Raw genomic sequence first — 24303 nt, 5'->3', positions numbered from 1 at the left:
ACGTTTCTCTCCGTCTGCCTTTCTCGTTCCCCCTTTGTCCGAACGCCTCTATCTTTCACACCCTACCCAGCTGTCACCCTCCTTGGTGCTGGCTTCTCCCACCTCACTTCTCACCCCCAGAGCCCACCCCTCCTTTGCTTAGGGGCCCTGTGTTGTGTCCCTGATGCACTCAGCTTCCAGCTGTGGGGGTGTTGCCCAGGGCAGCCTCTCTGCTTCTGGATTTGAGGGCGTCTAGTAGGTAGTAGGTGCTTAACAAACATGTGGAATTAATGTGAAGGCACCATCTGCACTTTCCCTGCATGTTACAGATCTGCACGTGACTTCCCCGCTGCAGATGTACAGTGCACATACATGCATAGTGTGCCTCCCGCGCCCTCTGGGCCCCCGGGCTGTTGGCATCCTTGCGTTCTCTTCTCCGTGGCCCCATGGGAGCAATTAAAGGAGAGCTGCAGGACAGGATGATTCCGAGGGAGCCCCGCCCCCTTTACCCCAGGTGGGTGAAGAGCAGGTCACCGTGCCTGGTTTCATGCTCTTCTTCTCTGCTTGTCCTCTGAGCACAGACCTGGTGGCTCTCCTGCTGTCCAGATCAGCCCCTCCGGAAGTGGCCTCCGAGCTGCCTCCAGGGCCCAGCATTGTTGACCGTGAACGTGGGCTGGCCTCGAGTGCCCTGCACGCTTCAGAACCTTCCCCAGGCCAGGGAAGGGGCAAGCAGAGGAGCTGGGGAGCAGCTGCCCTGGGCTGGGGTGGGTGCCGTGCCTCAGATCCCACTGCAGAAGGTGGGGCTGAGGTGGTCCTGCCAGGTGTTTGGGCTGCTGCCCGACCCCATGCCAGCTCCCCACGAGTCACCCAGCTCTAGGCTCAGGTGCATGCAGCACCACCCAGCCACCCCACCGCAGGCCCAGGGAGGAGCAGGGGACAGGGATGGAGAGAGAAGGGGAGGGGACGCTTTCTGCACTTGAGGGAATCCTTACCAGTCTGTGGTCTGGTGAGGCCACCCTTCACCTTGTCTTCCCCTCCCGCGGGGGCCTGCCCCTGCCTTCCCGAGCTGGGGGTCCAGCTTTGGTCAGCCAGCGCTGTATCTCTCCTACACCCAGACCAGTGAGCCTGATTTTCTCCAAGCTTGGACAGTGGCCCCCCTCCTGGCGACCCGCCGCCTTCCTCTGCTCAGCGCAGCCCTCCCCTTCCTCCTTCCTCAGCTCTCTCCTCTCCCTGGGCCTCTTCCCCACGTGGCTCATTACAACTCCAGTTGTTCAGGTCTTGACCTCAAGAGCCTTCCCTATTGACCCCTGACCAGCGATACTAATCTGTGTCAACAGGCCCCAGGGGTTACAGAAACACAACCCGCGCTGCCGCCTCAGCAGGTGCTGGGGGGGCGGGGCGGCTCCTGGGAGCCCAGGGTTGGCTGAGGAGCTCCTGGCGCCGCCCCCTCCCCACGCGCCCGCCCTCCCGCTCCCCCTTTTCGCTCGCTCGCTGGGCTTTTCTTCCTCTGCAGACCTCCTCCTGCCCACTGCCCCTCCTGCCCGCAGCCACTTCCCTTCTGTCTGTCTGTCCTTTGCTCTCCCTCTGCCTGTAGGATTTGGGACCAAGTGCCCCCTTGCGTCCAGACGGTGCCGCCCTTGGATCCCCCATCTGCACTGCCTCCCTCTCCTCTCTCCTCCTCCCTTCTGCAGTCCCAGTCAGGATCCTCCCCCTCGGCCAGTGGTTCTCACCCCGAGCAGAGCCTGCGGCAAGGTTCCCTGGAGGGCTTGATGCAGCACAGATCCCTGGGCCTGCCCCAGAGGGCATCTGCATTTCCAACTAGTTTCCAGGGGCTGCTGGTCTTCTAGGCTGCCCCCTAGCCTCTGCCAGCTATCGCTGCATCTGCACTTTGTCCCCAGGGGTGGGGCCATCCCTGGGAGGCTGACCTGGCCACCACTGAGATGGGAGCCAGTCCTGGTGGGGCATGAACCCCCCCCCCCCCCCCGCCCAGTGATCTCTGTATTCCGAGAGCACAGGGGTGGGTCACCTAAAGCTGGCCTGGTGATGACGTAGGGGCTGCCAGGCGGGGTTGTTGGGGTCAGCAAGAGAGCGTCCTGCCTCCCCTGGCCCTGACTCTGCTGAGGACCATGTCAGAGTAAGGGGGGCACTCTCCTGACTTACACAAGACGATCTGGGTGCTCTCAGAGAAACAGTTGTGTGTCACACGTGTCCCCTTTCTTGGGATGAACCTATAGTTCTGCTTATAACATCCTCTTAACCCTACCCACTGAGTGAACAGGAGGCTGTCTCGGCCCAGCCTCAGCTGCTCTGCTGCTGGGGGCAGCCCCCGCCCCATTCACACATGCGCACCAGAGGAGGCAGTGCTGGGCGCAGGGATGGGGACCACGTTCCCTGCCTGGCCCGGCCCCCACCCCGGAAGTCTGTGTGTTCCCATGTTGCCCTCCTCCTGCTCTCAGGAAGATGGAAACCCCAAGAGAAACCCCACAGTCCTAGAGTCGCCTACCTTTTCCTCCATCCACATTCAGAGCTGCCACTACTGCCTCTGGTCGCCCATCCTAAGACATTCTCTCTTTCCCTGAGGGCCACAGCCACAGGCTGCCCCTACAACTGGCTGCACACATGCCTGGCAGTGGTGGTGGTGGTGGCCTGGGGAAGGTGCTGAGCATGGCACTTGGGTGGGACTCCAGCAGGAGGGACTGCCACAGGCCCGGCGTGCTTGGGTGGGCTTGACAGTGCTTGCTGGCTGTGGAGACGCTGATGGGCCCAGGAAACCCAGCTGGGGGTCAGGCTGGTTGGTGGGCACCCCTGGGTGCTCCCTGCCTTCCATGCATGCTCTGCTTCTCTCCTGACTCTCTGCTCTGTCCCATTCCCCCAGACCCCTCCTTCGCTTCTTCCTCTTGGCTGTGGCTCCCTGGCAAGGCTGGGAAGCAATAGACAAACTCTTCAAAAAAATTTTTTTAAGTTTCCCAAACTTTTCCAGATGCCAAGATGGGGCCGGAGAAACCCTGCAACTGCAGAGCAGGGAGAGGGAGGGAACATGTTCTAAGGCCTTCCCCCGTTCCCCTTGGTGGAAGGAGAACAGCTCATGGGGCAGGGTGACTCCGACAGCCCACCTGGAGGTGAAAGAACCCCTTCGCCATCCCGCCATCCTCGCTCCAAAAACCCGTCAGTGTGGGGAGGCAGAGGCAGAGGAGGATGTCAGCGGGGCTCCTAGGAACTGCAGAGTCACGCTGCAAAGGAAGTGACTTCTGGGGTTCAGGAGGGGGAATTTGGGACAGCGCATCCCCCAAGCCGAGGGAGGTCAGGAGCTGAGAAAGGGGGGACCCCAGCCCCAAAGGCGCCCTCCCCTGGAGTCTGGGGCCTCATGTGAGAACTCACCACTGCTCGGGCAAGGAGTGGGGGCAGCATGTGGGGACAGTGCAGGCACCACCACCCTCCCCCCAGTTGGACCCCCAAGGGGTGCGGCCCCCACCTCTGCTGTTCTGTCCATCCACTCCCTGGACACTTCCTAAAACAAAGGCCTCTTTGTGGTCCTGGCCCACTGGCCCGCTGCCAGCCGCATTCTTTGCGTGTTTCCTGAGCGCAGATCCCTCAGCTCCTCCCCCACCGGCCAAACTCCTGGGGTTCAGAGCAGTCCCCTCTCTGCTGCCCTGTCCAGGTCCTCCTGCAGCCCCATCCCTCCTGTCAGTGACCTGGGCTGCAAAGGAGAGCCCTAGGAGCTTGGCCCCTGGGCCTGCACAGCCGTCGGGGGCAAGAGGAGCTTCCATCCATTGGGCCACTGGCTGATCTTAGTTTCTCATCTGTACCAACAGGGAAGATAACAGCCACCCCAGGGCGCTGTCAGGCAGCTTAACGGTTTCCCAAACACCCAGCTCTGGCCTGCCACCCAGGGGAGGCGCCGTGTGACTCCAGCTCCCCTTCTGCACTGCACCCCGGGGCTGGGGGTGGCCTCAGGGGACGGCTGAGGAGCTCGGAGAGTCTCCCGAGCCTTGAGTGGGACACTTTCCTGCAGGCCTGTAGGGGACCCAGAGCCTAAGGCCTCCTCCTGGGCGCACTGGGGCAGCACCCCAGGGGGTCCTTCCCCTCCCAAGGGATGGAGCTGAGTCCTTAGCAGGTGACCTGCCAGTCTCAGGCCTGATCCCACTCCCTGTGCCCCTTGTCCCTCCTGGCGCCCGCCTTGGTCTGTAACCGCATTGGGGTGCTGTGTTTGGGTTAGACATGGGGTAGGGGGTTAGAGCCTGGAAAATGGAGGGGCCTGATTAGCGTGAGGGCGGGTAGCCCCAGGGAGGGACTGCCGGCTTTTGGAGTAGAAAACTTTGGAAAGTCGGCAGATACACACCCCGTCACTTCCAGTCACTCACGGTCACACACGGTCCTAATGAACTCCTAGATTCTAGATTGCTGTGCTGGGTTTCCCCCCTCTCGTTAAAAAATGTTCATAATTTGGAAAGAAAAGGAGCTTTTTACAAGCTGGCGGCTCTGGGGAACTTTCCGTCGGTTCTTTCTGGCCTCGTGATGGGTGGGGCCCACTTTTCCCTTCCCTGTCTCTCCAGCTCTCCTAATGATCCCCCCTCCCCAGCCCTGCCAAACACACACACCCTTTAGGAGACCTCCGGCCAGCTGTCACCCCAAGAAAGCTGCAGGAAGGCCACGGACCTGTCTGTGCCCTCTGGGCACCAGCCGAGCCGGCACAACACCCCTGTCCCTGCTCCCTGCCCTCAGAGGTCACCATCACAGGTCTAGAGTCCTCAGGCAGCAGCGTATCCCGGAATGGAGCCGACCCAGGCCTGGTGGCCTGCCTGCCCTCCCCCAAGGGCTCGCCTCACTCTCCTGCTGAGTGAAGGTCCCCTGAGTCCTCCGGGAGTCCAGGGCCTGCCGGGGAGGGAGCGGGAGGTGCTGAGCTCACCGCCTCGGCATCCGCCCTCCCCCGCCTCTGGTGCGAGGGCCGGCCGCACTCCCGCCAGCGCTCGCTCCCTAATAGCTTTTTAAGTCCAACCACATGTGTCTGCGGAGCGCAGAGCCGCCCCTCACAGGGCCTCCCTCTCCCCTCCCTTGCCTGAGACCACCCTCCACTCGGAGCAGCCTGGGGCTGGGGGAGGGGGTCTGCCTCCTGAGAGCCCATCTGCTTGCCCCCGGGGCCAGCTGAGCAGGAAGGAGCTGGGCTGATGAGGCTGCTGGCTGAGGCTCGGGGCTCTCAGGCGTGTTGTGGGAGGCCAGACCTCAGGCTCCCCTTTCTGTCCTGGGGCCTGGGAGTCTCTCACCCTGGGACAGGCGAAGAGGGGCCAGCTGTCTGGTGCGGAGCCTGAAATGGACGCTAGGTGCTGGATAAGGAGCCCTAACCTCCCCATGGGCCTCCCCAGCTGGGGCGTAGTGCCAGCACCCACTCCCCTGTGGTGACCCCGTGATCGCCCCTCCGGCTGGTACACGTGTGGTTCCCTGTGCGTGTGAGTGGTCTGTGGGGAGGCCTGTGGGGTGCGGTTTCGCAGGAGGGGAGTGAGGGCTGCGAACTAACGGGCAGGCAGGCCTGGGGTCCTAATGAGAAAATTGCTTCCAGCCAAGGAGCCTGCTTTGCGGCTGCAATTGCATCCAGCCCCAGCCAAGCCCGCTGCCGCAGTCCCCGCCCTTCGGGAGGGCGTGGGGGAGGAGCGGGGCTTGCACACAACTCAGCCCCCGCCCCCAACACCTTGGAGAAACTCTTCTGCCTCTCGGGGAGGAGGGGACTGGAGCGGGCTCCGGGGCCAGGCTTGGCTCGGGATCCGATGGCTGATCCTGAGGAGGGAGAGGCGGGAGAGACCGGAGCAATTCCCCTCCTCTCCCTGCCGCTCAACTCCGCCGCACTTGTGGGGCACCCAGTGCCTGCGGAGGTTCTCGGAGAGGGGGGCCCATTGCCAGTCTTCCCGAGAGAGGGCGTGAGGAGTGCTGTGTTTCCACGTAGATCCCCTGTGCAAACCTGTCTGTGCATTGTCTGTGTACATGGAGACTTGTGAGGTTCAGGGTTTGGCCCCTTTTGCCTGCCCCTCCACTCAGGGGAGCCCAATGCCTGGAACCCAGGCCAGGGGACCCAGTCGGTGAAAGGCCGCTTAGCTTGCTTTCTTCTTCCTGTTTCTCACTTGGACCTTTGAGCAGAACAACCTACAGAATTTGTGGGGCCCAGTGCAGAATGAAAATGCAGGGCCCTTGTTCAAAAATTAAGACTTTCGAGAAAGGAACAGCAGAAACCAAGGCCATGAGGCCAGCCCTGCTTCCAAGGAAGCCTGGTACCCAGCACTCTGAGGCCAGTTGGCTCAGTGAGCTCTGGCCTTACGGATCAGCCGGTCACGGGCCTGCCCCTGCCCTGCCTGAGTGGACCAGAAGGTTCCACCTGCCGGTTGCCTGTGAGGGGGACTTATCCACTCCTGGGAAAATCTCTTCCTCCCCTGGGGCTTAGGTCTCTGCTGCTGCATCGCTCAGAGACTCTGGATCACCCGTTTTCTGGATTTTAGATGTGGTGGTTAGGTAGGAGGGCTGTGGAGGGAGGGGCCGGAGAGAGAATGGGCCCCATCTTCAGTGCTTAGAGATTCTCAGGCCAAGGCTGTCCTTGCCACCGTGGGTGAAACTGACAGTGGAACTGCATCCCCAGAGGTGGAACTTGCAGCTCGCTGGGCCCAGCAGGCACAGGTCAGCCTGGACCTTCTTGCCCCACCCCCCAACGTGGGGCCTCACCCAGGCACTGGCGTGTTGCTGTGGCTGTGCAGAGCGGGGAGCAAGCAGGAGTGCTTGGAGGGAGGGAAGAAGGCAGGAGGAAGGAAACAACCCCATTGTCATCCCTCAAATTACTGGCTGGGATGGCAGGGGAGGAGGCGGAAAGCCGACATTGTTTACTTAATTAAAAGTAAACAACAATTTGCCGCTGCCAGCCTCCCATTAGCTGTGTGCCGAGCCCTACGAGCTGGGGACTCGGCTTTCGCTCCCGCCGAGCCCGCTCCTGTTGCCACACCCCCAGCCTCGGCTCCCCAGTGCCCTGTGCCCTTCCCAGGTTCTGCCCTCCTCCGGCTGAGCAGGGGGGACAAGGCAAAACCAGTAGTGTCTCAGAGTCCTGTGGGTCAGGATGAGTGTCAGGAAACTGTCATTTGGCAGGCCACTGTGGGGCAAGAGGCCCCTGAATTTCCACACTGTTAGGTTTGGTTGTGGTCCAGCGGCGCAGGGCAGGGGGCGCCACCTCACCCGGTTAGCTAGATGTTGGGCTCCCCGGGGAAGGCAGCCTCCCTCCCTCCCCAACGCGGCGGCCCCAGTCCACGCTAACCTGGAGGCCTGGGCCTCTCTGCCCCACCTCCCACTTTTTTCCTTTTCCCTTTTAACAGCTTATAAACATCCTTCTCCCATCTTTTTGGCTGTGCTCCCAGAAGGGGGCTGTTCAGGACTCCGGAGGGCCAGGGAGAAAGGCAAGCTCCCTGAGCCTGAGGGAAGAAGGCTGCTGGAACTGGGTCCCCCTGCCCTGCCAGGACAGTTACAGGTGACCCCAGGATCAGGGGATGGGGGATGGCCTGTGTTGGGCTGAGCTGGGGACACCCAAGCAAGAGAGGGGGGCGTCGAATGGCCAGAGGGTTGTACAGGGGCTTCTGCTGGCCTCCAGGGCTGAGCGGGGCACCTTCCTGAGGGTCTGTCCCCAGGCAAGTCCCCGCCTTTCCTGTGGGCTCCACCCCCGGCAATGTAGAGCTCAGACTCCTGTCTGGCCCAGGGCATGACCTCAGGCTCAAGACTTTAAAAGTGTCTGAGCTTTCACTTCCCCAACCAAGGGGACCGACTCTTACCAGCACTGTGCTGCTTTGTAAAACTGCTCACTGCCTCCTCTGGCCAGATGGGTAAGGTGGGGAGAGTATCTGAGAAAAAAGAGCCAGACCCGAGACACTCGGGAAGCCAGGCACACTGGGATTAAAGCCCAGAGTGGGAGGGGGGAGGCGAGGCGCTGGGAGTGAATACATGAGCTGCGGTTTTCATCTGATGCCTCAGAGCAGTGGGTCCCACTAGGGCTGATTCTGCCCTCAGGGGACGTTTGGCAACGGCAGACACATTTTTGGTTGTCACAACTGAGGGGGTGTGATGCTACTGGCATCTAGTGGGTGGAAGCCGGAGATGCTTGTATCCTACAGTGCACAGGATGGCCCCACCACGGAGAATGGTCCATGGGGCAGGGGTTGAGACCCTGGCCTGGAGTTTTGCCCTCTAAGGAGATTTAGGTACCCGCTCTCCCCCCGAGCCATCCTGTCCCACCTCTGTCCTCGCCTGCAACATTTGCATCCTCTCATCTTCCTCCTCCACCATCAGGATTCACACATCACATCCACACATGTGCATGCATGCATGCACACACGCTTACACCTTCCAAATTCACACACATCAGGGTTTTCACATGCACTCACATACACACAAAAATCTAGGAAGTCTGTCCCGCGCCTAATTGAATTAAAGGCCTGGGGTTTGGCAGGACACTGTGTATCTGAGCTGCAGGACAGGACGCTTCAGGCTCCCTGCGGTTCCAGCTGCTGCTGCTCCTCTCCCCTCTCCCCTTCCCCCACTTCCCAGGCCAGAGGCCTCCTCCTCCCTTCCCTCACCGCCTCACTTTCTGCTACTGCTGGCAAGAGGCTGGGCTTCCTGAGGAGCAGGTGCTCCTCAGCAGGAGGACAAGGGGCTGTCTGGAGTAGAGTTGTCCAGGCCAAGCCCGTATTCCAGGTTTTCTGCTGTTCATGCATGGGGTGGGAGCCGGAGGGTGCCTGGGGTTGGAAGGTGGTTGGAAGCAGGGACGCACTTCTTGGCCAAATGTAAAGCTACCAAGCTCTGCGTGAAAGGTGTGAGGGCTCTGGGGCCTGCACCCCTGCAGGAGTGGTCAGGAGTCCTAATGGATGGGGTGGGGTCCCTGTGGAGGGCATACAGTGCTGGGGGACTGCCATCCCTCAGGTCTCCTCCCTTACCTGAGCAGGGTGGGGGATGGGGTGTGCTGCAGAGCAAAGGGGATTCTTTTCAGTGTCTCCTCCCACCCCCTCTTTGGTCTCTGCTATGGCAGGCTCTGGGGGTGGGCGTGTTCTCAGCCCCCCTTTACGACCCTACCCTGGCCCTCCTTGGGGAGCAGAAGTGAGCTCAGGCCCTACGTCTCATCTGAGGGGGACCCCAGCACCAGAGCCCAGCCCTCACTTTGAGGCAGCCCTGCATGAGCCACCCCTAGCCCAGAGCCCGAGGTCGTTGGAAAGGGCCTGCATCTGGAATGGGTGTAGGAGACACCCGGGGCCTCACTGTGGGCATCAGGGGCGTGGTCAGCCAGCCTGTGCCTCTTGGGGCACCATTTCCTAGCACATGCCTCTCTGGCCATGGCTTTGTTGGGAGCCTGCTGCATGCAGAATCGGCCCCCCAAACCCCACAGCCTCAGAGCAGCCTGAGCAAGCTGCTAATGACTGGCAGCACTGGCAGCCAGGGGGCCTTTCGGAGGAGTCCAAGCCAGCCCAGCCTCGCTTGTGTGACCCTTGGTGCTTGGGTACAGAGCGGGCAGGGAGCAGTCCTCCCCTCCACCAGCTGACAGGAGGATTGGGAGAAGGACAGGGGGCCGGAGAAGCGGCCAGGTCCAGTCCGGAGCCCTGAGAAGGGATCTGCACTGCCCAGGGTCATGGGGGAGGGGGGGGGGGCCTCACCTCGGCTAACCTCCGCACTGAACAAAGGGGCCTTTTTCCCGCCTGCCCGGGAGGGTGCGCCTGCCCCACTGCTGCCACCACGGCGAGGAGCGCTGGTGGGGTTTTTTTCTTTCCTGACTTTTCTCCGCTTTTCTCTCTCTTTGGGTCCTGATCTCTGACTTTCTAGTCTCCATTTTTCACTTTTTGAGAGAGGTGAAAAAATAGGGAAATATCCCTTCTCAAGCGTTTATCAAGCGCAGAAGCAGGTCTGTGCTTCCAAAAGGTGGGGGCATCTTGGGCTGGTCAGGAACACTCCTGGGGTCAGGCGGCCACAGACTCGCCCCCATCCAGGGCAGCCCCGCTCCGGGCGAGCAGGCAGGGACTCAGAGCCGTGGTGGGGCCGCGCAGGGTGGGCCCAGGCTCATTGGGTTACCCCGCCAGCCATGCTCCTGGCAGCCCCCCCTTGCTCGCCGGTTCCCCGGCCCCCTTCCATCCGGCCCCCGCGCCGCAAGCTGTTCCTAATCAATGAGGATGGGAAGCTCGACCCTCACGTCACGTCACGGGATGTGCTTGGCAGCGGCAGCACCGACAAACGCTGCCTCGGGCAGCACAACCCAGCGTCCGAGTGGCCTGGGCCCAGCCGGGTCCTCCTCCTCGTGCTCGGCCTCGCGGGTGTGCGGAGGGCACCCGGGGCCCAGGAGCCCCGGCGGCGCAGGTCTGCCGCGGCCGCCAGCCTTAACTCGCTGCGCCACCTAGCTGCGGAGGGCGGGAGTGCGGCGGCGCCGCCCGGGAGCCCCTTTCGGTCTTCACGGTGTGGTGAGTGGGTTCCGTGGCGCCTGCCAGCCTGGGCGATGTGTGTCGTTTTGTCCCCTCAGCAGCCTGGACTGTCCTAGCCGTGCGTCTGGGGAGCTGCCTCCTACCAGGTGCCAGCCCCTATACTCTGTCCTGGTCCAGGCTTCTGGAAGATGCCCCTCCGCTCCTCCTCTGCTCCCTTGCACTGTCTGTGCCTTCCTTATGTATGCTGGGTGCTTTGTGGTGTATAAACCAGCTCATCTCCTCCTCTGTAAGAATTCCCGCTGGTGTCTCACCACGCCGTCCGAGGCAAGCCTGGCTTGTGCTGCACAGGGAGGAGAGGAGGCCTGGGAGACATGCTGTGCATCTCATAGCAGCAGGTCTAGGATTTGGACCCCAGGCTCTGTTTCCAGGCCCAGGGCCCCTTCCAGCACCCAGAGCTGTCTCAGCCCCTCAGGAGGCCGCCTTCCTGCCTACCCCTTCAGCCCAGTGTGGGCCGGAGGGCTCTGAGTTGGAGATTTGGAGTCAAAGGCCCAAATTCCTCTGCACTGCTCTGGACATGGGCTGCCTTAAGTCCTCCAGGGTGGGGAGAGAAGCAGGCCTGCGAGAGGGCTCCCCTGCCCTGCCCTGCCTTTTCCGGGGAGGCTCCGGCTCCTTCCACTGGTCAGTCCCGCCCTGGGATGTGGGCCCAGCTGTGCTTTGCAGGAGGATTAGTGGTGCTGCGTTTCCATGTCAGTTCCCTGAGTGTGAGTGTCAAGGGCTGGGCCTCCAGGAGAGATGTTCTCTCCTCGGCAAGGGGAAGGTGCCAGCTAGCGGCCGCCTCTGTCCCCGAGTGCTCAGTGTAGCCACGGTTGAAGGGTGAAGGACCTAGAAGTGTCTCTTCAGAGTATTGTCCACTCCAACCGCACCTCCAGGATGCAGTAGTGAACAAAACACAGACAGGACCTGACCTCAAGGGGCTCAAGGTCTGGAGGGGCGCTCCTGGCCAAGAACCTCTGGCCTGAGAGGCCTGATGGCCAGGTCCTTGGGGCTCTTGAGCTGTCCGGAGCCAGAGTCTCTCCCTCCCTGCCCTGGCCCAGCCTGAGGGTCCCAGCGCGGACGGGATTTGGAGGAAGCGCTGCTCAGCTTCCAGCCTCCAGCAGAAATTCTCCACTCAGACATTGGAGGATGGCGTGTGTTTCTATTTGTTCTTCCATGAGCTGGAGTTCGTATCCCCCCACAAGGCAAGTCCCCAGCAGACGAGGCTCCTTTAGGCCCACCAGCCTGGGTGCCAGGTGCTGTCCCTTAGGAGGCTAGGAAGTCAGGCACCTGAGGTTGAGAGTCAGGTGGCCTCGGCCTGCTCCCCTTTCCCCCAGGCTCCTGGGGTTCCTGGACAGATTCTCCCAAGGAAAGGGGGCAGCAGGAGGCAGGTGGGGCAGGACTGCACTCACGGCCAGAAAGATAGAGCACGAGGAGGCTGGGGGGCCCTCATGCTCCTGCACCCCTGCTGTCCGCTGGCCCGCTTTCCGCAGGTGAGGAGACCCCGACCGTGGGGGCCTTCCCCTGCCCAGGGCTGAGTTTCCTCTCTGTGGGGACTCACCTCGCCACTCTCTTCTCCTGGTCACTTGTTCCTTCTCTGCACCTCCTCCCCGTCCTCTGCCTCCCCTCCCTTCCCCAGAACATTGCAACATTGCAAGGCTGGGCGTGGAGGGGCCTGGGGTCTCCCCAGCCCCTCACCTGCTAACCACCTTCCGGACGGATGCTGGCAGCTGGATGCAGCCCAGGCGGTTGTGCTCACGAAGCCGCTCCTGAGTATTTTCAGGAAAGTTTTCTCCCCACTTCTGGCTTTTTTTTTTTTCCCAAAGGAGTCATTTCCTCCTCTGCTTTCTCTCTCCCCCTTTCCCTGCCTCTCTTGGACCCTTCTCCCGCTCTGCTGCTTTCTATCGCAGGCTTCTTTCTTTGAACCACTTTGCTTTGGCCTGACTTGCTATCTTGGCCCCTCCCTCTCTTTCTCTTTTGGTTTTAACCTTGTCTTTTTGTCATTCTCTTGCTCTGGGGTTCACTGCCTCCTTCCCTCCTTCCCCCAAACTCCCGCATGTCCCAGACATGTCCGTCAAGCGGCCTGCAAAGCCTCTGCCTCCGCCTTCTCGGCTGGGTTGGCATTGGTGCCCGGAGGACTCTGTCCCTTTACAAATAATTAGACCAAGGGCAAGTGTATTTGGGGGTGGGAGGAGGGTGATAGCCTGGCGATGGGAGGTGGGGACGCTATTAATAGTCCTAAAAGCAGCTGGGGGTGGGGGCGGTTGTCTGGCCAGGCCTGGCCTCCGCAGCTCAAAGGGCCAGAAAGGGCAGCGCTGAAAATAGCCGGTGGGGGTGGGGGCGCAGCTCCGCAGGCCCCTAACCTGAATGTGGGTACCCCCTCCTCAGGGCCTGCGTCTTTTCTTGGCGTGCGGGGTGCGGGGGGCATTCTCTACTGTCAGTTTCTATCAGGTTGGGGGGGAACAGAAGCTTCAGGGGCTGGGGGCAACTTTTCTGGACCCCACCATCACATGACTCCTAGCCCCAGGCTCTCTTGGAAATGCTGGCTCCAGCTGCTGGCTGAGTCGTGGCACCAGCCGATGCTGCCAGGAGAGGCGTCCAGCCGCCCATGGGGCAACGCCTATGCTCCTGGTGTCCTCAGCTCTTGTATCTCCAGGGCTGGACTAGGATGGGCAGGGCCTTGGGCCCGGCACCCTCCGAATCCAGGAGCACAGGCATTTTCTCCCCCTTCCCTCTTGGCCTTGCCCATCTCCTGGCCTTCCCTTTCCCTGCCTCCCCACTGTTTCCAGTGTGGTGGCCTCCGGACACCATGTACTGCGTCCTCGGACAGTGGAGGGATGCATCTGTGGAAGGCGGCTGGGCTGTGGCTTTATTTCCAGAGGAACTTCTCTACCCCTCTTTGCAGATGGTAACGGGCCAGGCCCCAAGGGAGCCCCTTGGCTCACTGGCCATGGTCTTTGGGGTCAGACACCAAAAAACCGTAATATAGGGCATACTTAATGTGTCACAAAGAGTATAAGCTCCTGTGGGAGGGGAGCTGAGGGTTAGCCACAGGGTCCCCGCCAAGGTGGCATTTGAGCTGAGCCCGGAAGGAGGAGTAGGATTTCAGCCAGTGGAGGTGAAGGGAACTGGCGATCCCGGCGGAAGGCAGGACTGTGAGCCGGGCCCTGGGCTAATAAACACCTTAACCTGTTTCCTCCTGTAGTCCTCTCCTGAGGGGGCGGGCAGGGTCTGCCTCTGACAGCCCAGGAAGCATTCCAGAACTTGGCTGAGATTCTGGAGCATGGGCATGACCTCAGACGGAGCCATGTCTGCTGTTCCTGGCTGCCCACCTCTATCTCCCCTTGCCCTTGGTGTGCCCCCTTTGCCCCTTGGTGCTGAAGGGAGGCCCCCCCCACCCAGGGCGGGGTGTCCTCAGTGGTAGTGCATCATTGTACCTGCCTTGAGTGGGCGTGCTGTCCAGACCAAGGACGCCTCCCTGGTCAGGCCTAGAGCAGAAGGCTCCTGCCTCCCTCTGTGTCCCTGCAGGTCCCTCCCTTTGCCTCCTTCAGTAGCCCCTGCTGCGCCTTCAGTCCCTCTCTGATGGGAATTCTGCTCTGATGGGCCTTACCTCTGGAACATCCCGGATGGTGTTACTGCCAGGCCCTGGGTCTGCTCACTGACTCCATAGACAGTCATGGAGAGCTGAGGTCTGAGGTGCTTGGGGTTGGGTCTGGGTCCCCACAAAGGGCAGACCCAGGAGGAGCCTGCAGGCCCACCAGCATCTCCCAGAGCTGCTGTGGGTGGGAGTCTCATGCATTGACTACTGGGCTGGGCTTGGAGAGGTAGCTGACAGGCTGGGCTCTTTCCCTCCATCCACCTGCTGCGTGCTCTGCTCTGCCCCAGGATCTGCCCCTCCTCCTCTCTTCTTTGATGGGCACTGTCTGTCATCCCATGGGAATGAGCAAGTGGGTACCCATTTTCCCAGGACTTTGGTGCCCAGGCCCCATCTCTAGTTCTCCCTGGGCTGGGGGCAGTACTAAGAAAGCTGCTCCTGGCAAATGTGGGGCAGAGAGCGCTGAGCAGCTCACACTGTGGGGGCACCCTGGAGGCCTCAGGGCTGCTTTCCAGAGCCCAGCCATTGGAGCCCACTCTGCTGCTCTCCTGGGTAGCAGATGAGCCCAGGGACTTGCCTTCTCCCTTCCCACAGCCTCACTGCCTGGCGATGAGCCCGGCAGGAGCCAGACCTGGCCTCGCTTGGGGGATCACAGACAGCACCCATGGAGGTGGGGTGGGTTGAGGTGGAGAAGGTAGCCCTGCCATGGTCAGGGACCAAGAGTGGAATGTCCCATCCAGATGCTGGCCCTGGCCTGCTGGGTTCCTGTGGCCTGATCTGCTGTCCCCGCCCTCCCCCCCTTGATGGCCTTCCTTGAGCCCAGGCCCCAGGGGCAGCCAGAGCAGGTCTAGAGTACGTGTGCGCTGAGGGTGCCTGAGCCTGCTCCTCTTCCCTGTCACTCATCCCCTCTGCCCCTGCGCAGGCAACTCCAGTCAAAGGCTGGAGCCCCTTTGGATCCATGAATGGAGGGGGAGGGAGGAAAGGAGAGGTGAGGGTGATGGGGGGTGACATGTCTCCCCACCCTGCCCTTGCCTGCACCCCCACCCACAGCTCAGGGCTGTGCTTCCTGGTCAGGCTCCTGTCTCCAAACATGTGGGGATCTAGAGATGGCAGTGGAGGGAGAAACCTCAGGATGGCTCTGGGGCCTGTGCGTGTGCACACTGGCTTGTGGGAGTGGAGTGGGGAGTGGAGAGAAGGAAGGGAAGATCCTAGAAACCCCTGGGCCTGGCCGGGGCTGAGCCCCACCCCTCTCTGCCCTATGGCTGCCCCGGGTCTGAGGACTTCCTCCTCCTTGAGTCTTCTGTTTGCCGAGACCGGGAGAATCCCTCTGTGCCCCGTTTCCCTAGCCCCCCATCTGTCCGCTACTCCCCTCCTCAGGGTGTCTCAGATTCTCGGACTTAGGTTTCAAGAGGCACAATAGTTACATTCTCCGGCTCTGATTGCTGCAGGCGGGGCCTCTGGCTCCCCTTGAGATTGGGTTTCCCGTGCCCTGGACACTCAGGAATCACAGAGGAGCTGGGAGAGAGGGAGGGAAGGGGGTACCACGCAGGGGAGGCTGGGATCGGCTCCTGAAGGGATGGCACCCCGAAGAGAGCATGCTCCCTCCCCGCTTGCTTCTCGAACCTCCAGCCTTGGGAGAACCCGGGGAGGCAAGCGCGCCCCAAGGGCTGCTGCCCCAGCCCCCAAGGCCAGCCATCCTGGGGGGCTGGATGGTCCTCTCTGGCCCGCCTGGTGCTTAGCACCAAACATGCTATGCACAGTGGGACCACAGTTCTTCACGCACCCTCTCACTCCACCTTTGTGGGACAGCAGGAAGGGGCTGGGAGCCTCTCCAAGCGTGTGCACATGTCTGAGTGTGCTCGCCTGAGTGTACACATGTACCCGGGTATGCAAGTGTGGGTGTGGTCAGGCCGAGTCTACATGCCCCCTCAGCCCCCAAGAACTTGCTTGACGGGTGATGTGCGTGGGGGCAGCCGGCCAGCAAGTTACATGTGGCCCCTTTCACAGAGAGCTTGCTTCAGGTGCCAGCCGAGGCCGAGCGTTGGCTGCAGCGAGCAGGAATTCCTCCCTCACCTAGCGGGAGCCATAAATACCTCCCTGTCTGTGACTGGAAATATATGTGTGGCTATATATAAAACATGCCGTCACTCAGGGTTCACGTGCACGCTGGGCGGCTCCGGGAGGCTCCGATGAAGAGGCAGAGTCCTCTTGGAAACATGCACACGTGTGCGTGCACACATGCACACACATGCAGACAGGATCCAGAGAGGAAAGGGGGCCGGAGAGAGGGAAAGTGAAGGAGAAGGGAGGACAGAGAGGGGGCACGGAGCCAAGACAGAGCAAAATGAGACCAGAAATGGGATTCCAGAGGGAAAGGCAAAGAGCTGAATAAAGGAAGCAGGGGGCCTCAAGGGCTGAGAAGGGGGAGGGGGTGGAGAAAGGCGGTATTAGGGGGGCTTTGTGGCTGTCCCAGGAGAGGGAGGGACCTGTGGAGGAGAGGGGCCCACGCAGCGGTTGGCCGCTGAGCCTCACCCAGGGCTGGGTGCTGCACGAGCCTCTGGTCCACAGGCCGTTGACGCAGCAGGGTGACTGAGGACATGTGTGGGTGAGTGGGGGGCAGCCCCGGACCCAGAAGCCAAATCCCATTTCAGAGCCTCGCTCTGCAGAGCCCACTCAGGCCCACGCCACGACAGAACCCAGGTTTGTCACCTGCTCCTGCCTAAGCCTCCCTTCCAGAAGCCTCCGCAGTGGCCAGAGCCCTGAGGCCCCTGGCAGGCAAGGCCTCTGCCTCAGAGGTGTGATTCGCGTGAGTGGCCCAGGTTCTGAGAGGTGGCCGGTCAGCACAGCATGCTCCTGGGTGCCTATGAGCCAGCCTGCCCAGCAGCGTCCAGAACAAGCTGTGGGCTCCAGAATCCTCCCCATCCCCAAACCTGACCCAGGGGCAGGGCCCCAATGCCTGCCCGCCCAGGGCATCCGTCGCTGGGCAGTGGCTGCACTCAATCTTGGGGAGGCTGCATTTGATGGGCAGTGGGCGGGGGAGGAAGCTGAGAGCATGGAAGGTGCTCTGATCCCCAGCAGCAAGACGGAGGAAAACGGAGCTGCCTCGGGCCTTGGAGAGGTAGTGGTGCCCCTGGCCACTCTGTCCCATCTCCAGTCTCTCCAGGAAGTGAAGGCAGCTGTAGTCACTGAAGAGAAGTGCAGGTAGGGGGTCTGGGTTCCTTTGCCAGCCCCAGTCAAGGTGGCCTTGAACTGGAGGTATGCACTTTAGGGTCCCCACTGCTCTGGCAACCAGGCTAGAGAGAAGGCCAAGGCCGGAAAGGCTGCCAGGGGACGTGACCCCAGAAGGCTGGGGAATCAGAGTGACAGCCTCGGGGGCACGGGCCAGGCAAGATAGGATAAAAGATGGAGCTGGGCACCTGCCCGCCTTGTGCCAGCCAACACCATACCCCTCCACTGGCCCACAGGCCACCAGCTGTCCCATTGTCCCCAGTGAGAAAGCAGACCCTGAAGGGGGGCTCCTGTGTGGCAGGAGCTCACTCATGCACGCCCGCCCTGCAGGGACTGCCAGGGGAGTGCCACCGGTGCTGGGCAGGGGCGAGGGGAGAAGGGGGGCTTCGGAAAGAGGAGCCCCCCGTGCCGCAGTCAGGTCTCCGCCTGTGCTGTTGGCAGGGGCAGCGTGGGGCCTGCGAACAGGAGATAAAGAGTTCAGGCAGAGGGTTCTCTCTCACTAACCGTGGATTTGTGTGTTTGCTCAGCTGGGGGTTCCGATAAGCCTGTTCTGCCAGATAAAAGCCAAGCAGCCACGAGGCGGGGCCTGGGGAGGGTGTCAGAAAGGGGCCTTCCTCCTGCCTGTCCTGAGGCCTAGGGTTGTCCTCTTCCCCGGGGAGCCAGAGAGAGGAGGGGGTCGAGGTGCAGGGTGCTGTGTGCTCCCTGGCATGCCAGCCTTGGGTGCAGCTCCTGACCTCTGGGGCTGGCCAGAAGAGGGCCTGACCTCAGGGCACAGCTTCCCAGAGAGCCCACCATGTAAGAGAGGTGGCCTGGCTGCGCCGCCTCTGGAGGGAAGCCTGTCCACCATGGGCCCAGCAGCCTCCTTCCCCCATTTGTCCACAGTGTGCCCTGAGCTGGCTGGGAGGACAAGCGCCTGTCCCCATCATGTCCCTTACTGTCCTGAGGACCCCGTTGCCTTGGTGGGGGGGGGGTCCACTCTCGCCAAACTAGGTGAGCCCTTGCACCTGGGGACGGCCCATGGGGGCCTTGGCCTCCTTTAGCGAAGCATGGTGCACCCCACCTCGGCTCTCCCAGCCCCTTCCACTTGGTGCTGGCCAGGGGGATGCAGGGGTGCTGCTGATCAGGACGGTGGGCCCTGGCTGCGGCTGCCCCTGCCGCAGGCTGCCTCTTCTGCCTCCGAGCCCCGGGCCAGATTTCTAGTCTCTCTGCCTTTTGTCCTGGAACTGAGCTGAGCGTGCTGGGGGCCGTGGTGGTGGCATTGTGGGGCCGCCAGCCGTAAGATGGCTGCCAAGGGCTAAAATGGCTGCCAGCAGCGCCCGAAGCAGCCCAGAGGCGCGTGGCAGCGGGTCTGTCGGCACCGGATCCTCGCTCCCGCTTGCTCCCTTACGTGGAGCTAATGGTGATAACAGCAGTAATGTTTCGGGGCAGTGTCCTGGTTTAGAAGGATTTCCTGTCTGTCGTGCTCTCCTGGAGCCCCATTTGTCTCTGCCTCAGTCGCTGGCCAACCTCCATCTCTTTGTCGGGTTCTCTCTCTTTCTGTCCCTGGGCTGAGTGCGCGCATGTGCGTGGCTTTCCTGCTCCACCTGGCCCCTTTCAGAGGGCCAGGACCACTCCCATCGGGTGGGTTCCAGGGCCTTCTCCATCTCCCCTCACTCCCCTGGCGCAGGCCTGGAGGGCTCGGTGGGGACTGAGTTGGTCCCAGGATAGGTGGGTCCTCTGAGCAGCAGAGCTTGGAGTGTGTGCTCCTTGATGGCCTCCATACGCTGGTCCTGCGGCTCTGCCCTTCCTGGCTTACGAAGAGGGAAAGGGTGTCCCTGAGGAGCAGCAGGAAAATACACACACACACGTGAGACACCGTGGGACAGAGATCACTCTCCCGGGAGCATGGAATAAGGTCCTGTGGGTTCTCTCCAGAGCAGAGTGCCACTAGCAAAGAGGGGGCCGTGGTGGGGTTAACCACCCCTAGACCGGCGAGGCTCGAGCGCAAAGGGAGGTGTGGAAGGACGCACTGCAAACCCAAGGGCTCCCTGTAAACCTCTGTCTTCTTAAATTGGAGAAGATTTATTATTACTGTTTGCACTTAAAAAAAATCGAACAAGGTAAAGGATGGCGGAAGTGAGGCCTGATGCTGTCCTGGGGGCAGCCTGTCCTTTCCCACTGGCCACATTGGGCAGGCAGCCAGGCACTCGATCGGAGCCGTGGTGGGGGCTTCTGTTCTGCCCTCCATTCCTCCCGAGCGGCCACAGGGCACCCCGCCGCAATCTCTTGGGCCTTCGGAGTCCTTTAGGAACTTCCTTTCTGGTTACTCCCCACTGTGAGCGGCTTGACTGTGAGGCCAGTACGGGGCAGACTCCCAGGCTGCAGGCTGACTTCAGGTGGGGGTCGAGCTCCGGGAGCTAGGGTTGCTCCAAAGAGTGGGGCCAAGCCCTGGCCACTACTGTGGCACGAGTTTCTGATGCCACCCCCATGTTGTTCCCCTACGAGCAGCTGATTCTTTCCTAAATGCCTCCTTCCCCCTGCCCCACACCCTGCCCCGGCCCCCTCTGCCACCCTCTCGCCAGCTGTCGTGCCCGAGCAGGCATTCTGGAGGTCCCCGTTGTGCCCCTGGCACACAAAGCTTGGAGGGCCTGGGGGGCGGGGCGGGGGGCTTTCCCAAGCTCAGCAAAATATTCACACACACACTCCACCCTGCCCCCAGCCCTCTGTGAGCTCCCATCACACAATGGGCCCTTGTCTTGGGGCTCCCTCTGAGCAGCTGTGGCACTGGGGCATTAGACAGCCCAGACAGGCTGGCACAGAGCGGGCGACGGCGTCAGGGCAAAGCTCCCCCCTCCGTGTTGCCAGGCACTGCCTGTGAGCATAAAGGTGAGGTGGGGGCGGCACCGCAGACAGGACCGGCTCTAATTAATGAAGGGAGAGGAGGAAGGGGCTGCTCCTCGGGGAGCTCGAGCCGGTTGGTGGATGGGGACCCTTGGGTCCGTCCCAGCCATGCAGAGATGGTCGCTGGCTTCTCTCCTTCCTTGCCCGACTCTCAGCCAGTGTTGTTCACCCGTAGGTGACTTTGCTCCCAGGGCACATTGAGCAGTGTTTGTAGACAGTCTTGGTTGCCACAAGTGGGGTGCTACTGGCACCTAGTGGGTGGAGCCAAGGATGCTGCCCAGCACCCCACAGTGCCCAGGACGCCCTGCCACAGAGCAGGATCCAACCCCAGCGTCACCAGTACTTCCTTCCCCCTGGCTGTCTCCCTGGGCTCTGGGGGATGGCGGTGAAAGTGTTTGCAGGGCTGGGGGGCAGCTGCTTGGCTGGCGTTGGTGGGGTACTTTGGTCTTGACCCATTCCCTTCTTTGTGTCTTCTGCAGAATCCGGACAATCAGATAGTTCAAACCAGCAAGGAGATGCGGACATCAAACCACTGCCCAACGGTCAGTGCCCCCGCCCACTGGCCTGTGCCCAGCCTCCGGGGCTGCCCTGCCCCACGTCCTCCTCTGCCCTTCCATGCCCTGGCCCACCTGGCCTCCCTGGGTTCTTCTCCCTCACTCAGCTATCCCTCCACTCACCGTCAGCTGCTGTCCTGAGGGGAGGGCCTCACCTTCGGGACATCCCCTCTTCCATGTGACAAGGGTCCCTCTCCAGGGTCAGCCTGTGGCTGGGATGGGAGCTTTGGAGGGAACAAGTCCAAGCTGGGCTGGGGAGAGCTCCTGGCCTTGCCTCACTCCCTCCCTTGTCCTTTCCCTCTGCAGGGCACTTAACTTTCCAGGACTGTTTTGTGACTTCTGGGGTCTGGAACGTGACGGAGCTGGTGAGAGTATCACAGAGTAAGTGAGGCCTTTCTCTGGGCTGGGGCAGAGCCCAGCACAGCTTGGGGGGGTGCCTGGGACCCCATGTGCCCCCTGCTGATGAGGTCTTGGCGGGGGGCAGACAGCATTTCCTGGGACGCTCGCTGCCCATGGGCACTGGCTTGGTGGGGTCCAGAGAACCCCATCTCTCCGCTCCACTGCTCTGGAGGGTGACAATCACAAGCAAGGCAGGAGGTTCCCTCAGTAGCCTTCACAGGGAGCTTGCCTCGGGGCTCCTGGGGGCTGCTCACAGGCCACAGAAGGGCCCGCCGGCCTTCCTCCGCACCTCTCCAACCTCATCACCCTGTCGCTTCTCCTCAGCTCCTGTTGCAACAGCATCAGGGCCCAACTTCTCGCTGGCGGACCTGGAGAGCCCCAGCTACTACAACATAAACCAGGTGACCCTGGGGCGGCGGTCCATCACCTCCCCTCCTTCCACCAGGTAAGCCCGGCACCAGCCTGCCCTCTGCCCTCAGGCATCTCAGGTGCTGTTCCCCGCAGCCTGGGTGCTTCAGAAGGTTGGCCCTGGTTGAGGCGCCGGCCCAGAGCAGCCTGGGCCTGCCGTGCTCCTCACTCTGAGCTCCTGCTCGCACTCGGCCCTGGGGACATCGGCTGGAGCGAGGCCCAGCTCTGCCTGGAAGGTGCTTCCATGGGAATCTGAGGAGCCCTCTCTCGGGGACGTGACATTTGAACCCAGCCATACAGGGGCTGGTACGGGTGTGGGGTGGACACACCAGGTAGAGAGAGTGGCCTCTCTCCCAGCTGGGGCTGGGCAGGCCGACAGGGCCCACAGGGGGCTTTGGAGGCCAGAGGAAGGTGGTTAGACTCAAAACCCACTGAAGGGTTTTAAGCAGGAGATGCTGTGGAGGTATGTTCCAGAAAGTAACCTCCAGTAGCAGCGTGCGTGGGCAGGGTGCCTGCCAGTGGGAGGCTGTCCCGGGGCTGGAGTGGAGGAGGGCCAAGGCGGGTGGGAACGTGGTGAGAGGTTTGGGAGCAGTAGGGCCTGGTTGGGGCCGGGTGTGCAGGGCAAGAGAGGATCCTGGCCTTTTTAAAAGAACTTGGATGTTTGGCTCATTGTGAGGTTTTTGGCGTTCACTTTGATTTGTTAAAATATTGCATTAAAATATTATATTTTCATATTTATAATATCTTAATATAAAATAACATAATACTTTGACGTTGAGTTTTGTGGCATCCCCTGGCATTTTTGTCCCTGGCAAGTCCCTCACTCACCTTGCCCTGACCCTGGGGGCTGATGGGAAATAGAAGCAGATGAGGGTTCCACTCCCTTCTTTGACAGGGTAGCTGGGGTGGGGGATGAGGGTATCAGGAGAGGAGGAGGGGAGGCAGGCTGGCTGGGGCGCTGTAGGGCTGGCTGGGGGTGGGCACACAGTCAGTGCCCAGTAGTGCTGCTGTCACTAGCGTCCACTCCCCACACGAGGTGCCCACCCTCGGCCTGCCTGACTCCTCTCCTCCTTCCCCAGCACCACCAAGCGTCCCAAGTCTATCGATGACAGCGAGATGGAGAGCCCTGTCGACGACGTCTTCTATCCCGGGACAGGCCGCTCCCCAGCAGCTGGCAGCAGCCAGTCCAGTGGGTGGCCCAACGATGTGGATGCAGGTATGGGCGCCGCAGGGCCTGCCCAGCGCAGGGCGGCCGGGCCGCTTCTGCCCCCGGCCCCCCCATCTGCTGGCGAGCCTCCCACTAGTTCCTCCGCACTGTCTTCTTGCCTCCTCATCTTCCAGAGGAGGGCAGATCAGGCTGGAGCGGGGAGCAGAGGCAAGGAGGGGGCTGTCACGGAGTGGGCAGCAGAGCCCAGGGGCGTGGCGGGTGGAGAGCGGAGGCCTGGCCCTGGGCCTCTGGTGCCCTTCCCTTCAGAGGCTCCTTGGCCTCCTTCTCTCGGTGTTTCTGTAGAGAGGTGGCCCTGGCCCTGTGGTCGTCATGGTTTGAAGCAGTTTCTCAGTCTGGGTGCTGTGGACATGCAGGGCCATGTCCTTCTCTGGGGTGGGGGGCGGCCTGCACACTGTAGGGTGTTGAGCAGCAGCCCTGGCCTCCACTCACCAGGTGCCAGTAGCACCCCCACCAACCACCAAACCAGGTGCACCAACCAAAAATGTCTGTGGACCTTGCGGCACACAGCCCAGGGTGGGGACAGACGCATCTGGAGAAGAGAGCTGCTGGTCGGAAGGGCCCAGCTGCACAGAGAGGAGCAGAGCCTAGTAAAGGCTGCACAGAGCCCTTTGCCAGCAGGGAGTCAGCCTGTGCTCTCCTCCCAGTCCCTTCTGACCGTTCCCTCCAGGGAAACCCACCCACCTTCACCTCCAGTCTTGACAGGAGGTGTGGGCAGACGCAGAGAGCCCAGGTGTCACAGAGGGAGCAGGCCTGTAGATGTGCGTGTGTGCTCACACGTGCGTGAGGAGACTGGCTGCAGGGTACTTTGGCCTGACACACTGGTGTGCAACCTGTGTGTGTCCTGGAGGTGCGGGTGTCTTGGGGCCAGGAAGTGCAGACTCGTGTGTGTGAGGCGTGCATGGGTCTACCCTGGTCAGGCTGGGGACAGGGGCTTTGCTCTCCGACGCAAGAAGATGAGGGTCTGACTGAGTGGCACTTTGCCTGGTGTTTTCCTGATGTGCCCTCCTGGGAAGGGCCACGTGGATGGGCAGGGCCAGGGCTTGGAGAAGCTGGGCTGGAGTGCAGGGAGATGCTGCTGCTTTCCTTTCCACGGGCTCTGGCTTCTGCTCTCCGCTGCCTGGGAGGAGGTGGGGAGGGCTTTCCTCCAGGCCTTGGGCTGACGGAGTGGGTCTAGCCAGCGAGGCTGCCTCTGCGGTGCCCCTCCCAGGGTCTCTGCATGGCGAGCGGGCACCTCGGCAGCCAGGCCCAGATGCTTCCCTAGGGGAACCTTGGGAGGCCGAGAGAAAAGGGCTTGAGAAGGCCCTGCAGACTCCCCAGCCAGGGCCTTAGTTCAGCAACTGCTTCCTCAAGGACTCGTGTGCCTTGACACCCTGTCCACGGCTGTGTCCTGGGGCGTAGGCCCCCAGGCCCCTGCCCAGACCTGGTTCCCAGGGAGCCCACCCTTCTCCAGCTCCTGCTCTCTCCTTTCTGAGCTCTGCTTGAGTGCCCGTCACTTCCCCTCCTTCCAGCAGTCCTGCCGCGCACGGCCCCCCACATCCTTCTGTAGCACCCCCAGCTGCCTTGCTTTCCCTTCTTTTCCTCCAG

At 61.7% G+C, this 24303-nt stretch overlaps 1 protein-coding gene across 5 annotated transcripts in view; it reads left to right on the top strand.

The window, feature by feature from the left end:
* The window catches only part of NFIX (nuclear factor I X), a 91626-nt gene that overhangs the window by 49355 nt on the left and 17968 nt on the right, over positions 1 to 24303 (top strand). For all 5 annotated transcript variants that reach the window (XM_046684851.1, XM_046684849.1, XM_046684850.1 and 2 more), the window contains exons 3-6: positions 20610 to 20672; positions 20991 to 21065; positions 21408 to 21528; positions 22571 to 22707. In XM_046684851.1, the coding sequence (XP_046540807.1) occupies positions 20610 to 20672; positions 20991 to 21065; positions 21408 to 21528; positions 22571 to 22707 (396 nt within the window). The remainder of the gene's footprint in view (positions 1 to 20609; positions 20673 to 20990; positions 21066 to 21407; positions 21529 to 22570; positions 22708 to 24303) is intronic.

This window comes from Equus quagga, chromosome 14 (assembly GCF_021613505.1).
Source record: "Equus quagga isolate Etosha38 chromosome 14, UCLA_HA_Equagga_1.0, whole genome shotgun sequence".
NCBI lineage: Eukaryota > Metazoa > Chordata > Mammalia > Perissodactyla > Equidae > Equus > Equus quagga.
Note: the sequence above shows the minus strand (reverse complement) of the source record. Positions and strands in the feature narration are given on the sequence as shown.